Raw genomic sequence first — 16,924 nt, 5'->3', positions numbered from 1 at the left:
ATTTAATATGACTAATATATCTTCCATAAGCACACAATACCATTTTAAAAATAAAGGGTCAGGCAAAAGCGTTTTTCAGTTACGCACTTAAAATTGAAATTTATAGGTGAAATATACAGCGGTGCCCCATGGTAAGTGCATTTCCGCACATGCATGTTTTTTAACCAAGTGGGCTAACTTATTACACTTTCAGCTAAAACAAAACGTATCTTACTTTGTTAGAGCAGAATAAGTCCAAAAAGAAAGAACCTGCAAAACAGTGCTTTAACAGCTCAGTCTTTCAAAGTCATGTTTATCATTATTCACAGTGTAGCTTCATTATTACATATTATATTCACAGCTGAATTCAAATAACAAAAATGCATTGCACCCACACCTTGTATTTAATGTGTTCAAATAAAACAAGACATTCCTAATGCCAAGTGCAAGGGACCTATAAGAATAAGGCCTATAAGGTCTATGCACACTTCTTTCCACACAAACTTCTGGAATTATTTTCAGTTATATTATATGATATGTGGCAACTTAAAAGACAAATGTCACATGTATTTGATACACACATAGAAGACATCATACAGAGATTTGATTTTGTAGGACTTTTAATCCAGAACCAAACACAAAAGCAGTTAATTCTGTCATCTCATTGTTCAAAAAGAACAATGTGATCATGTGTTGAGCATTTTTAGCTGAGTTGTGGGGGGTGGGGGTGTTTTTGTTTGTTTGTTTGTTTTTTGCAAAATATCGTTCATAGTTTTACCAGTGACTCCCTCTGGGTGGCGAGGAGGTCAGAAGGTCAAACATTGCATTCAAAATTAATTCTTATTATTTTCAAAGCAGCATAAACAAATCTTATTCTATACAGCTGGGCTGATTAAATCAAGGCATCTCAATGTAAAACAGACCCTTTTTTCACAAACAGATTGTTTTTCATATTTACGCAATCAAGTTGCTTGCTTCACCATCACAAATGATTCCCTGTAATTTGCCCTGAATGCTGCTCTCCATTTGGGACGGCCTGACAAGCACACAAGTGTATTATATTGACATTTATAGCCTACTGTGTTATTAGTTGTTTTTCATTAACACACAAGTGCATATTTCATACAAGCAGAAAGCAGCAATTGCCAACATCTTATACTTATATACTTATACATCTTATACCAACAACAGATCATTAGAGACTTTACAGCAGAAGAAACAGCAGTTACAACACACTCTAGCAGAGAAGAATGAACTTTCTGTCTTCTGTGTGGCTGGAGTCACTTCTTAAAATAAGGTAAATAAGGTAAGGTAAATCCACAAATAACTGGCTTTCATTATATTATGTTTATTAGCAAAGTATGTTGAATAACTGATTCTAAAAATGAAATGAATACCTGTCACTAGCTTCTGCAACATGCAGCATTCAGTTCAAGAAAAATGTGATAAATGGTACTAAATAATAGTATAGTTTATATATTGCTAATTAATTATGAACATTCAAGATAACATTGCTAAATGTTTGTTGACTGTTAAATAGCCTTCTAATAGTTAATATCTAGGATCTATAATATATTATAAAAAGCATAATAATAATGGATACTCTTTTTGTAAAAGTGAAGCAATGAATGTTAATCAAATATGTTATGTAAATGTAATAAAACCTAGTTTTTGAAAATCTTCCATTATTGTAAATAGTTACAGTTAGTCATTTCTTTTTGAATTTTGAATAGCAATTATGTTCACATTTTTACTTGAAAATATACCCTATTCAAATTTTGAATGAGCTGAAAATTTGGAAATTTTTCCTTTTAATAGGCTGCCTGGCTCAATTGGATGGTAAACTGTTGCAAACCAAAATCATGTTTGGTCACACAGACAGTTTTTTGAATGTGTTGTAGTTTTCTGAGTAAACCGGAAATTCTCATATATCATCTTTCCTCTCATCAGTTTGTGGTCAAGCCTCCTTCTTCTGTGACTTTTACAGATTAAACATTAAGTCAGTCTGTCTGGTGGCTGCAGGTAGTGAGTTTGTTACTGGTACAGAGAGTTTAGTCACTGGATGGGGCTGGAACAGTGTAAAATGATTTAGCATTTTATGAGCTTTCCACTTATCTATATATTTATTTTATGTGATAGGATTCAAGTTTCCTGACATACTGCAGGAGTTGGAGTCCCCTGTTGTGGACAACATTGAATGTAATGCTGCCTATGGAACATGTGTGTGTGTTCAAGGTTATGAATAAACTAAAATGCAACTTTAAGGTACTAATATGTACTGTTTAGTGGTAGGTAAGGTACAAAAATTTACCTTTTCACTTGTGTACCTTAGGGTACCGCCCCAGTGACAGAACTGTACCTTTTTTTCTGAGAGTGATATAGCGTTTTAAGATTTTGAATAAGAACATACCACAAAGTCTTCTGACCAGGTTGTAGTAACTGGCAATGCTTATACTTTAGTTGACCTACTTTACATAACCTGAAAAGAATAAGCAGTAAGCAATAATAGGTTAAAAGTGTTAGGATCAAAGCACACCGTGCAAAACAACACATTTCTACTTTCAATATTATTTGTCCTTCATATATTTACAATAAGTACAATACAATACAATAAGTATGAGCTGTATACAAAGTGACCCACATTTGTTTTTTGACCACTGAAAATGAGTAATATTTGACAATTTGGACATCAAGTCACAATAGCTGATCTGCTATTACATACCTTGAACCTTCACTATAAGGTACAGTTCTGTCGCTGGGGTGGTACCCTAAGGTACAAAGTGAAAAGGTACAAATATGTACTTTAAAAGTACTAATATGTACTTTTAAGTTACTGTGGTAACCATGGTTTTTAAAATCATGGTAAATTTTGTAAAACTGACCCACTCCATGTCACATGGGCGCTGTCCACATTTGTGGTGCTGAATGTTGTTCAGCTGTGTGCCAGCACATAGTAATAATGACATAATTTAGAGTTTTAACATTATATAATTACACTTGAGAAGTTTTTGATAGTGTTTGATAGTACTGAATGGTGTTTTGAGGCAATATGTGCCACCAATCATAACCTATTATAATCCATTGTAATGTTTTTCAAGTCTTTTTGAGCAAATCCCTCAAAAACTGCTCAAAGCTAAATTCTGTCTCATTAAAAATGGAAATACCATCATACAGCAGAACCGCGCACATTCAGCACCACACATGCGGACAGCATCCATGCATCCAAGCATCCAGGACAACTCTTCATGAATACTCACATAACTAAAATTCATCTGAGGTGACACTTTTAGGGTGTGTCTAGTTGGTGTTCCCATGTATAGCCACCAGAGGGCACATTTCTTAGTTTTTTTTTTTTTTTTTCCTCTACACTTCAGTTCCCATCACCCTTTGCTTCGACTATCAAGTCTATGCCTAGCCCTGCTTTCTTTGTCTTTGGTTGCTGGTTTATTGTTTGCTGTTACGTGTTTTCTGTTGCTGTGTTATTGCCCTGATGAGGATTACTCTATTTGAACCTCAGCAGAATTCAGCAGATATGACAATTCCCACACTATGAGATGTAGTGTGTCCTTGAGAGTGTGCTTGGTAATGAAAAGTCATTTTGGGTCAATCTATGCTACAATTGAAAATATACTAAAACTTCAAGGAGGATGTCCTGCATACAGGAGAAGTTACACATTCTCGGAATCATGCATAAGCATCTTAAATTTGTATTGTAAAGTCAAGTCAAAAACATTTGAATCCTAAAGGTTGATTCAGTAAAATGAATTTACTCATTATGATATTTTAGGCTATTTAATTGTAATATTTTTTCAGTAGATCACCAGATTTCACCTGACTGCGTTGAGATTTGAACATTCAAATGAGGAAAACCTTAGGAACCATTCACACAGAGCATGTTTTTGTGTTTTAAAACATGAAGGGCAGCAGAACAGGAAAAATAAAATAAACACATTTTTTACTGCTAAAATTAATTTCTTTATACGGTATCTTAAAAACTTGATGTATAGGTGCAAGAAGCACATAAAGCAGTGAGATGCTGTGCAGTGAAATGCAAAGAGTAGGCTCAAGTGGCTGTTAAAATCATTCAGTTAAACCCCTTTACATGCAAGTATTCTATATAATCAGGAATCCTAAAGTGACTTATATTAGTAATAAAATGAGGCATTTCAATCATCACTGTAAAGACCAACAGCTTCCTGGAGTGTGAGAACATGTCAGGTTGGGTGGAGGCAAGAAAACTCTTGACAAAAGTAGGAGTACTAATACTTCATTGATCAAACAGCAGAACAGGAGAATGAAGTTGCACACAGTCTTCTGTGTGGCTGGAGCCATACTTCTCAACATAGCAGGTAAATCCACAAATAATTAGGTTTTATTAAATTACTTATGTTTGCACTAAAAGATTTTTAAAATCTTATAAGATCTTCAGAATGTGAGAGACCACAAACATGAGGACAAAAAATACATAGTGTGTGGTGTGCCCTGATGTGACAAAGACAGCACACCACACACCAACAGAATTTCAACCAGAATCCCAACTGTGAAGATGGGAAATCTCGCAAAATCTTTCGAGACTTGATATACTTGATAAACACCAAACAACAGTTCTATAAGAGTTATTTTTGCAAAATGTCTGTGATTTTATTGTTCAAAATATTGATAATCATTTTGTGTTGTTATGGAAATATGTATTGTATTATTTATTCCCTGCTGAACAGTAAAGAAAAAGGCAGTCATGTCTACGTAATACATTTGTTTTTACATGCAAAATATCATATTCGCAAATGTAAGTTCTCCTTTTAATAAGGAAATGGTGCATTATATTGATACTATATGATTTTCTATGGAACAAAAAGCAATTACTATTATTTATAATATATATATGAAGAGTTCAGATGCAAAACCAGCTAAAAGCCATTGGGTTCAAAAATGAGAGAATGCTCTGAGACATAGTATATGTCCATCAAATACTTTTACTTTAAACTCGCTAAATTCCAACCTCAGCCCAATCAGAAGTACCAGTACTAACATAAAAACCTATACAAAGTAGCCAGAAAGAAATCATCATTTTAAAGAAATACGTCAGATGGATTTAGAGGCTTTTGTATCTGAACTCTTCACACACACACACACACACACACACACACACACATACATATATATATATATATATATATAAAGTCAACATTTGAAGTTATATATATATATATATATATCAGGGGTGGCGAACGTCGGCCCTGGAGAGCCGCAGCCCTGCAGTGTTTTGCTTCAACCCTAATCAAACACATCTGAACAGACTAATCAAGGTCTGCAAGATTACTAGAAAGCTACAGGCAGGTGAGTTTTAATTAGGGTTGGAGCTGAACTCTGCAGGGTTGCGGCTCTCCAGGACCGGAGTTTTTGACACAAAACATCTAAAAAAATCTATCAAGCAGCTGTGTAATAAGTGGGATAATGCTGTTGATAATGTAGCCAGTTGTTATCGCAAAATAAAGATGTATGTTATCCCTTACTTATTATAATCTTAATTCAAGTGATGAAGGATTTTGAAAGTCTGACAGTAATCAGTGTTGAGTGCTACTGTAAGGTTAACTCTGCCTGGTTTAAATGTTTCAAAATGATTAAACAGTTAAAAATATTAGAAATTTAGAAAAGTAATTAAAAGTAATGTTACATTACTTTTATAAAATAATTGAAAAGTTACACTACTTATTACATTTTAAATCAAGTAACTTGTAATCTGTAACCTATTACATTTCCAAAGTAACCTTCCCAAAATTGCTGGTTAGTTTAGGAAATGGCTATTTTATAGGAAATGTAAAGGTAGTTGTGTTTTTTTAGTTTATTATTCATTTATTAGCCTATATTTAAATTTTGATTGAGCTGAAAATGTGTAATTATTTTATTTGTTTTCTTTCAATAGGCTGCCTGGGTCAAGCAGATGGTAAGTTGTCACAATCCAAACTCATGATCAGTCACACAGACAGTTTTGTTTTGAATATGTTGTAGTTTTTTTAACAGGGAATTCTCATATATAATCTTTTCTCTCATCAGTATTTGGTCGAGCCCACTTCAAAACCAAGATTTTGAGAGGGCAGAATGCAACAGCAGGCTCTTGGCTGTGGCAAGCAAGCATTCATAATATGTCCAGTGGAGGCTATTTCTGCAGCGGGACGCTAATCAATAAAGACTGAGTTTTGACTTCAGTTGACTGTGTCCTACAGTAGGAAGTGGCCAAGTTTAATATTATCATACTTTTTTATGAATTTCAAGCATTGTGTAGTATATGTATAGATGTGGATTCATAATAGTGAAATGAACTGACTTGTAATTACAGCATCAATGTTTCTGACATTGGGATCTTCTTGGGGCGTCTGACCCAAAATAGCTCAAACCCACATTAGACATTCAGGACGGTGATTAAAATCATCAAATATCCTAAATATAACAGTTATGACAACTGTCTAGCACTGCTCCAGCTCTCTTCTTCTGTGAATTTCACTGATTACATTAAGCCAGTCTGTCTGGCTGCTGCCGGTAGTGAGTTTCCTGCTGGTACAGAGAGTTGGATCACTGGATGGGGCATAAACAAAGGTGAGCAACTTCTAATTTACAACCAATTAAGGTTCTAAAATTCATGCTGAAACATGATGAAGGCTTTTATTTTGTTTCCACTGATTTATATCTCTATTTTGTGTGATAGAAAACAACTATCCTGACATACTGCAGGAGGTGGAGAACCCTGTTGTGGGCAACATTGAATGTAATAAATCCTATGGAGGCATCATTACAGACAAGTTGATCTGTGCTGGATTTTTAAATGAAGGAGCGAAAGCACCATGTGTGGTAAAATATCAGTCATTCATTTTATCAGGCAGTGTTTATCCAAAAGATGTTGTTCTCTACAAAACTGACAGACTAGAACTGTTATCTCAGTCTTCTGTGTCTCTCTACTGCATTACCACATCTCTGTTACTGTAGAGGTGTAAATGTAAAGTGTTTGTCTTTGCAGGGAAATATTGGAAGTCCACTGCTCACTTGGGAGGGCTTCACGTGGTTTCAGTCTGGAGTTTTTATTGATTCTCATTATTTTGGTGAACCTGGTTGTCCTGCTGTATGCATCAGAGTGTCAGAACATCAGGATTGGATCAGTAATTACACGCGCAGCAGCGAGCCTGGATTTGTCTCATACCATCCCATTCGTTCTATCTTTGATGGAGGCTCAGTCAACCTCCTCTCATTTTCCCTTGCTCTCACTTTCTCCATCATCCCTCTCATCTTCTTGCGCTTTTTTGAAAGATTGTGTGTCATGATAATTTTATGGATACACTTCTTTAAATCATGATGACAGTTTGCAGTACACAGTCTCATTTTTAGGTGAAAAATGATATTGATATATTGACTCTTCTTTGATATAAAACTTTAATATTGATTACTGGGGTCATATCAATTTGCTTATAATGAAACAAAATTAACTTTGATATAGTTCAGCATGCTTTTTTTTTTTTTTAAAAAAAAAAAGAACCTTCACTGACATCATTACAAGTGCACTGCATGGAAGTTTTTAAACATGATTTTATTCAAATAAATCATTTTACTGTATTTTCAATGCATTTATTACTAACATTCTAAACACTACCCTTCACACTGACATTTCATCACACTTAACACTATTTGTAACTTTATCATTATCTGCTTTACCTTTATCATTATTAAAAATAATTAAAAATAATAATATTTACACTATTAAAAATAAAGGCGCTTTAAAAGGTTCTTCACAACGATGCCATAGAAGAACCATTTTTTGGTTCCACAAAGAACCATTCAGCAAAAGGTTCTTTAAAAAACAATCCCTTTCTTACCTTTTTATAATCTGAAGAACCTTCTTTTGCCACAAAGAACCTTTTGTGAAACAGAAAGGTTCTTCAGATGTTAAAGGTTCTTCATGGAACCATTTAGACAAATAAGGTTCTTCTATGACATTGTGAAGCACCTTTATTTCTAAGAGTGTATTCTGTATTCTTTTGTATTATTGAGAGGCATGGACAAAATAAGAATTTCATCGTACTAAAGTACAGATGACAATAAAAGTCTTGACTTGATGTTAACCCTGGTGAAAAAACCAGCATATGCTGGTAGGTATGTTTTGTTGCTGGGATGCTGGTTAGGTAGGATTTGATGCTGGTTTATGCTGGTCCTTTGCTTGTTTATGCTGGTCCTTAGCTGATTTATGCTGGTCCTTTGCTGGTTCATGCTGGTCCTTGACCAGCAACATGACCAGCAAAAACCAGCAAAGGAACAGCTTAAACCAGCATCAAAACCTACCTAACCAGCATTCCAGCATCAAAACATACCTACCAGCATATGCTGTTTTTATTACAGCCATACTGATGTTCCAACATCTAATTACTAATCAGTTTTTAAAAAAAAAAAAAAAAAAAAAAAAAGATTTTAAATAGAAGCAAAAAAGCTCTTTCATCATCAAAGAGCCATGACCATCAAATTACTGTGAGCCTTCAAGAAAAGATACAGCATGGTAATGCTGTGTGAACGTGAAGAAATTAACTCTCAACTATCTTTTTGTGTATTATTCTTATATTCACACTATAATAATTATAATAGTAATTTCTGTGTACATTGCTGTAAAATATCATGATACTACTTGTTTTGTGATACAGTGCATTTACCCTTGTGCCTATATGTAAAGGTGAAGGTGGCTGAGCCGAAAAAACTAGGGCTGGAAGAACTGGTTGTGGAAGGTTGTGTGAGGGACGTGAGTGAAGACACATTGATGAATTTCTATAAAGCTATGCCAAACTTGATAATGCTGTGCAAAGTGAGACATGCTAAACCACATTCCTACAGTAGTTGTGTTTACCAAGTTAACGCTATGGCATTCTAAAAACACTCAACTTCATGGAGACAAACAAGGAATTTAGAAGTTAGGCCACACAGTGCCATGATGCTAAATGTAAAACAGATATCATGAGAACCGAAACTGTAGTGCATAAGGAAGATATATCAAAATATATCAAAAACAATGCAAAAGACATTCACGGAAATACATTGTGTATCAAGATTGTAGGGGAAAAAAAACGCTTTACATTCTGTGTTTTTAGGTAGGCAACTTTTCACAGTTTCACAGTGATATTTTCAACAATTAGTATGGAATTAAACAAAAAAAAAAAAAAACGTACTTTGGTTCACATTCACATTTTCAGCAGTCCAAAGTTCAAAAAACAAACAAACAAACACACAAAAATAGTCTTTTCGCTTTTTTGTAGTCCATAAAAGAAAACAATGAAACTTGAGAAATGAAAGACGGTGCCTCTGAGGTGGTAGAATCACGGGTGCGTGAAAAACCTCAGCCGATTCAACACTCCCTTACGATCAACAATAGGGGTAGAAAGTAGTAACAAGAGAAAACAAAAGAAACAAAGAAAAAACATATTAAATAGAGGATTCTTAATGCATTATTATTATTATTATTATTATTATTATTATTATTATCTGATCACTTCAAATATTATTAAACATTGTATTCGTAGAAAATACAAATAAACAAAAATAATTACGTGCTTCGTGAAAGTGCGTGCGTCAATGTTTGTGTATGTTTGCGATGTTTGTGAGGCAGAAAGTGGGTTGTGTGTGTGTGTGTGTGTGTGTGTGTGTGTGTGTGTGTGTGTGTACTTGTTTTTGCTACATTGTGGGGACCAAATGTCCCCACAAGGATAGTAAAACCTGAAATTTTTGACATTGTGGGGACCAGCCTGCGGTCCCCATGGGTACAAAAGCTTATAAATCATACAGAATGAGTTTTTTTGAGAAAGTAAAAATGCAGAAAGTTTTCTGTAAGGGTTAGGTTTAGGGGTAGGGTTAGGGTAAGGGGATAGAAAATACAGTGTGGACAGTATAAAAACCATTGCACCTATAGAGAGTCCCCACAAAGATAATAAACCAGACGTGTGTGTGTGTGTGTGTGTGTGTGTGTGTGTGTGTGTACTTGTTTTTGCTACATAGTGGGGACCAAATGTCCCCACAATGATAGTAAAACCTGAAATTTTTGACATTGTGGAGACCGGCCTGCGGTCCCCACAATGTTAAAAAATGATTAAAAATAGTAAATGATGTTTATCTGAAAGTGTAACGATGCAAACATGTTTTCTGTGAGGGCTAGGTTTAGGGTTAGGGTTGGGTTAGGGGATAGACAATATCGTTTGGTCAGTACAAAATCTATAGAAGTCTATGGAAAGTCCCCACAATTCACAAAAACAAACATGTGTGTGTGTGTGTGTGTGTGTGTGTGTGTGTGTGTGTGTGTGTGATTGTAGTACGTCCGGATTGCTGGCCGCTAATGGCAGGAGAGGAAGTTTTTCTTCCCTGGTGAAAAAAAACAATGTTTTCTATAGTTCAGCATTCGTTTGAACCGTTTCACAATAATATACAATACAATAATTTAATGCGTTGGTGTATGAATTTGATACTTGGCCAAAATCAGAGACACAAAATAATACAGAATGCAAATCATCCCGGAAAAAAAGTTTCTCTTTTATCATTCACATCCTCAATATCTGTGAGAATCGATGGGATTTTTGGCAGTTTGGCTTCAATATAAGCTTTTTTGTTTACACACACAAGGAATTCATCTTGGTGACAGAAGCTTTCAGTGGAGAAAGGGAAAGTGGGCCGTTTAAGTTTGATTGTACCGCGCTCAATGGTTTTACACTTTCATAGCGTAACAACAGTTTTTATTAAAGGGATATTAAATTAAGGTAACAGAATGAAATATAACACTAATAATAAAGAGAATAGACAATAAATGAAAAATAATAATAATAAAAATACAGATAAAATAGAATTACGAATGTGCAAAAATTCTGTACAAAATGTAGAGAAAATAGACAGAATTATGAATGTGCAAATGTGCTATTTTAGAGATGAAAAGTTTAGAGTTATGTCCAATCCTGAGATGTTATGTATTGTTCAGGTGGAATTTAGCCTGAGATAAAGTTTTTATGCCTCTCAGTGATGATTTATCCGTGTCGGAATGCAAGAACAGACACAATGTGTTCAGTTAGGCTAATTCATGCACATCCATGCCCTTGTTTTCTTCTTTGTAAGATGTAAGAAGAACTGTAATGCTTGAGCTCGCAAAAAGTTTCTTCTTTGTTAATTACTACCGTAAATATATCAAAACCTAATTTTTGATTAGTAATATGCATTGCTAAGAACTTCATTTGGACAACTTTAAAGGCGATTTTCTCAATATTTAGATTTTTTTGCACCCTCAGATTAAAGATCTTCATATAGTTGTATCTCAGCCAGATATTGTTCTAACAAATCACACATCAATGGAAAGCTTATTTATTCAGCTTTAGATGAAATGAACCTTGACTGGTTTTGTGGTCCAAGGTCACATACATTACTAACACAACAACAGTAATATTACTGGAACAATAATTAAAACATAAATTGTACTTTGAATCATTTGGGAGACTGATTCTCCTATATCAGAAATTATTTTGGCCGTTTTCTTCTATTATGCGTGAAATTGAAATATTTCAACCAAAAATCAAAAGTCTGCTGAAAATTAATTCACTCTCAGGCAATGGCTTGAAGTTTAAAACATCTTGATGAATTTATTTCTCTGCTACTTTGCATTATTGTGATACTGTTAATGTGTGATTTCCGTTTTATGTATACATGTACAAAAATTCTTAGTTATGATTTTTCAATGATTCCAGTTCAATTCATTTCTCCTCTTGCCTTCCACTGAAGAAAGAAGTCATATGTGTTTGAAATGATGACAGATTTTCATTTTGGGGTGAACTAAAAATTAAAAACCATCATAAAAATGTGCTGTTCCTATACAGTACTCCTACAACTTTACTAAACACCTTTGTTGAGACATTAGGCCTCCACCTGTTATTATTATTATTATTATTTATTTATTTTTTAAACAATTGAATAGTGTCACCTAGTGGATATTTTGGGTACTTCAAAACACTTATATCCATTGTGAGTTATTATAGTTCTGTAAATAAATTTACTCTGACAAATATATAATTCCATAAGCACAACACCATTTTAAAAATAAAGGGTCAAACTAAAGCATTTGTCAGTTATGCACTTAAAACTGAAGTTAATAAGTACTGTGGTGCTCCATTTTAAATGCATTCCTGCACATGCATCTTTAGTAACCAAGTTAGCTAACTAATTACACTTTGAGTGAAAAAAAGAAAAGAAAAAAGCTTAGCATTATTCATATTGTAGCCTGTGATCTAATGTGTTCAAATAAGACCCAGCTGTGATTCAATCACAGAAAATCCTAATGCCAAGTGCAAGGGGCCTATAAGAATAAGGCCTATAAGGTCTATAAGAATAAAGATGCACACATGTGGCAACTTAAAAGACGCAAAAGTCATATTTATGTATTTGATACACAAATAGAAGACATACGGACTATGTAGCTTTTTAAATCCAGAGCCAAATATAGTTCCCAAACAAATGCAGTTCAACCAGTCATCTCCTTTACTGACTGCCAGCGAAAAAAAAAAACAATGTGATCACATGTTGTGCATTTTTAGCTAATTGTGAAGATCGCCTGAGGGAGGGGCTCTATCTTGCAATTTGAAAGTTGTGGTGGTGTTCGGTTTTGCAACATATCATTCATAGTTTTACCAGTGACTCCCTCAGGGTTGTGAGGAGATGAGATTTAATTTTTATCTCCTTTTTAGTTATTAAAATCATTTAATATTTCTATGTTCAAAATTGTATATTTAAAACATTAATCTCAACAAGAGTTTATGAATTTATTTGCACTTATGCCATCTCTTTCCATCACTTACACTTTCTCTAAAAAGAAAAGTAAGCGTAGACCCCTAATGGATTTATTGCATTTGGGGAAAAAAATAATCAGTTTTTATAATAAATCTTTGAAAAATTAAAATCTAGATTTGAATTATTAATGTTGTTATAACCTAAAGATGCTATGTGAAAGTTTAAAACAGAAAATAGTGGTTTTCACCTTTCCACTTTCTTGGTATAGAAAACACATTTTTACTATAGTGTTTTGGAAAAGAGCTCTTCATATATATATATACATATACATATACATATATATATATATATATATATATATATATATATATATATATATATAGCCTATTATGTTATTAACACATAAAACAGCAAGGAATTCAGTCAAACTTCATTCCATTCATTTTTTAAAGGAACAAAACAGGTAGCGTTTTTTTTTTTAACTTATTAGATTAAACATTTTAAACAGTTGACAGCCCTAATAATGTAAATGTAAATAGTTACAGTTAGTATTTTCTTTTTAAAAATTTTTTTATAGCAATTATGTTACATTTTTTACTGGAAAATATACATTTAGTAACCTATTCTAATTTTGAATTAGCTAAAAATATGGTCTAATTATTTTAATTTATTTTATTTGTTTCCTATCAGGCTGTCTGGGTCAGTTTGACGGTAAGTTGCTGCAAATCATGTTTAGTCACACAGACAGTTTTTTAAATGTGTTGTAGTTTTTTGATTAAACAGGGAATTCCCATATCTCATCTTTCCTCTCATCAGTATGTGGTCAAGCCCCCTTCAACACCAAGATTATTGGAGGGCAGAATGCGACGGCAGGTTCTTGGCCGTGGCAAGCCAGCATTCACAAACTGTCCACTGGAGACTATATCTGCAGCGGGACGCTAATCAATAAAGAATGGGTTTTGACTTCAGCTTACCATGTCCAATAGTACGAAGTGGCCAAGTTTAATATTATCATCAATTTTTATGAATTTCAAGTTTTTACGTATCATATAACTCAAATTAAAACTTGTATTTACAGCATCAGTGTTTCTGAAATTGTGATCTACTTGGGGCGTCTGACCCAAAATGGCTCAAACCCACATGAGATATCCAGGACAGTGACTGAAGTCATCAAACATCCTAACGACAGTCTAGCACTGCTTCAGCTCTCTTCTTTTGTGACTTTCACTGATTACATTAAGCCAGTCTGTCTGGCGGCTGCCGGTAGTGAGTTTGACGCTGGGACAGAGAGTTGGGTCACTGGATGGGGCTGGAACAGTGAGAAACATTACTTCAAAATTACACCCAATCAAAGCTCTAAAATTCTGAAGTAAAATGATTAAGACATTTATGATCTTTCCAATTTATTTTATGTGATAGGATTCGAGTTTCTTGACATACTGCAGGAGTTGGAGTCCCCTGTTGTGGACAACACTGCATGTAATGCTGCATATGAAACATTTGTTACAGACAAACATATATGTGCTGAATTTTTAGATGGGAAAGGACCATGTGCGGTAAGACATCAGTCAATCATTTTATCACTCTGCATATCTCTACTGCATTACCACATCTCCTCTGTTACGGCAAAGATGTAAATATAAAGCGTTTGTCTTTGCAGAAAGATGATGGAAATCCACTGGTCGCTAGGCAGGGCTCCGTGTGGATTCAGTCTGGAGTTTTTGATAGTAGATTTGGATGTGGTCTACCCGGTTTTCCTACTTTATACTTTAGAGTGTCTGAATATCAGGACTGGATCAGTAATTACACAAGCAGCAGCGAGCTTGGATTTGTCTCATACCCCATTGTTCCTGTCATTGTTTCTGTCCTTGATGGAGGCTCAGTCAACATCCTCTCATTTTCCTATGTTCTCGCTTTCTTCATCATCCCTCTTATCCTGCTTTCTTAAAGATAATTTTACAGATACAGTTCTGTAATAATGACAACAGTTTGTTGTAGACATTCTCAGATGGGTAATGGGTGTTTCATCTTTTTAATCTTTTCCCTAACAAAAAAATTATTAATATTGATTAGATTCTGGGGTCGTCAATATGTTTCTAGTGAAACACAAAACTTTCGATATACCAGCTTTTTTTTTTTTCAGCATTTAAGTTTTAAAAGAAGATTTTATTATAGCAAATCAGTACCTGTTGGAATGTGATCATGTGTGTTTCTTATGAGAATGTCCTTATTATTTGCTATCCCAAATAAACAATGCAAATGTAAGAAATATTTTTGTGAATGTTTTAACTGAGTGCCTCTATTTTACAGCATTCAAGTGAATGTCAGCATAAGTGATCATACTACTACTGCTACTAATAATAATAGTAAAAAAAAGATTTTAAAATGCTGATGCTGCTGATGATTTCATGGGTAAAAATAGGCTATAAAAGGCAACAGAACACAATTTTTGAGAACATTTCAATCCCACAGTGCACAAAAAGTCCTCTGCATTCTACTACACATATTTTGATGCAAAGTGCATTTCTGTTTTTTGTGTTGTTTTAAGGCCCTGAACCTTAAGTATCCTAGGTCTGGGCTCGCTGGACAGGTTTTTGTTCTGAGCTTGTAGCATGATGCTACTGGATTTCATTCCACCTAAGTGTAGCTAAACTAATGTAATGCGAGTAAACCGTATTGATAAGGTAACATTTGGATTGCTAACACAGCAGGAACAAGCACTGTGTAGCTGGCCGATGCTTGCCACTCAGTCGAAAGAATGACTTATATAGGCAGATAGCTCCGTCCGTTTTGGTAGGCATTTGTTCATGCAGATTCAGTGAGGTTTCAGTATTTTCGAGAAACTGTTTCCCCAAAACACAAATGAATCACATGGAACATTATGTGCCATATAACAAATAAAAATTAAAGGTGCATCCCAAATCATGTAGTTATGCACTATTCTATGACATTTTTTAGTATAAATAGTGCGAGTAGAGTGTTCACACTGAAAATTACAAAAACAAAAAATGCACTTTAAATAACCGAAAAAAAAGGAAGCATGGAATGTTGGACAATTCATCCATTCAACTGTCACAGATTTAATTACGTAGTGAAGAGGAATCCTATTATTACTTTGTATTAAAAAAAGACTCCCATTTTTCACTTACAGGAACCGGCTCATAGAGCTGACTTGCTCAAGAACAATACATCACTAAAGTATTCAGACAGACAGGTTCTAGACATTTAAAGGCCCTAGGAAAAATTGTTAAGGCCTCCTGGGTGTGGACAAGTTTTCCCCATCGTGCTGAACAATCTAGACCAGTGGTTTTTATACCAAGTACCACCTCAGAAAATATTTGTCTCTACAAAGTACCATCATAATGACCAACATAAAAATACAGTAGCTTAGTAGGCCTAACTATTCAGCTACAGCTCTGCACAGTTCAAAAACAAGGCATTTTTATTCCTAATAAGAATATTTTTTTGTTGTCTGCCACTTTAACACTGTAAATGCATAGTTTGAACATTATAACTGCACTGTGCTTACAAACAGGTAAAAAAAACTTAAATAATGATTAAAATAAAATGTTTTGTACCTAAAAGTTAAATAAAAACTGTGTTGTACTTAAATGTAAAAAAAAAAAAAAAAAAAAAATCCTTGACTCAAATAAAGATTTAATTAAAATGTATTCCCCCGGTTTCACAGACAAGGCCTAAGCCTAGACCCAGACTAAAATGCAAGTCTGAGCTTTTTCAACTGAAAATTTATAAACATTTTTTATGTTTATATGTTTTTATGTTCATTTTTTCTTTTATGAGACATGTTTATAAAGGCTACTTTAATGTCCTAATTGAACTATGGTCTAATCTTGGCTTAATCTAAACCCTGTCTGTGAAACCACCCCACTGTGTTTTAACATTAATTTATATTTAATTTAGTGATTCCTCTGCGTACCACTGGAGCGAGCCTGAGTACCACTAGTGGCACTCGTATCACATTTTGAGAACCACAGATCTAAACTACAAATATAGTCATGTTATGTTTTGCAGCACAAAACCTTAGATATGCACTATATCAGGGGCGCCCAAACTCGGTCCTGGAGGTGTGACTAATTGGGGTTGGAGCAAAACTCTGCAGGACACTGGCCCTCCAAGACCAAGTTTGGGCACCCCTGCACTATAT

The 16,924-nt window shown here is 34.3% G+C and overlaps 1 protein-coding gene and 1 pseudogene across 1 annotated transcript; both read left to right on the top strand.

Annotated features, from left to right (window-relative positions):
• Nucleotides 1-4,273: 4,273 nt before the first annotated feature.
• LOC127158939 (chymotrypsinogen A-like) lies at nt 4,274-10,987 on the top strand (annotated as a pseudogene).
• A 2,458-nt stretch (nt 10,988-13,445) lies between these two features.
• On the top strand, nt 13,446-14,707 carry LOC127158931 (serine protease 27-like; the record flags this gene model as incomplete). Its single annotated transcript, XM_051101878.1, has 5 exons — nt 13,446-13,470; nt 13,576-13,744; nt 13,838-14,076; nt 14,179-14,315; nt 14,420-14,707. Coding segments are annotated over 5 exons (858 nt in total), but the record flags the coding sequence as incomplete, so codon positions are not given.
• Nucleotides 14,708-16,924: the final 2,217 nt, after the last annotated feature.

Source organism: Labeo rohita, chromosome 3 (assembly GCF_022985175.1).
Source record: "Labeo rohita strain BAU-BD-2019 chromosome 3, IGBB_LRoh.1.0, whole genome shotgun sequence".
Taxonomy (NCBI): domain Eukaryota; kingdom Metazoa; phylum Chordata; class Actinopteri; order Cypriniformes; family Cyprinidae; genus Labeo; species Labeo rohita.
This window is presented reverse-complemented; position numbering and strand designations above follow the sequence as displayed.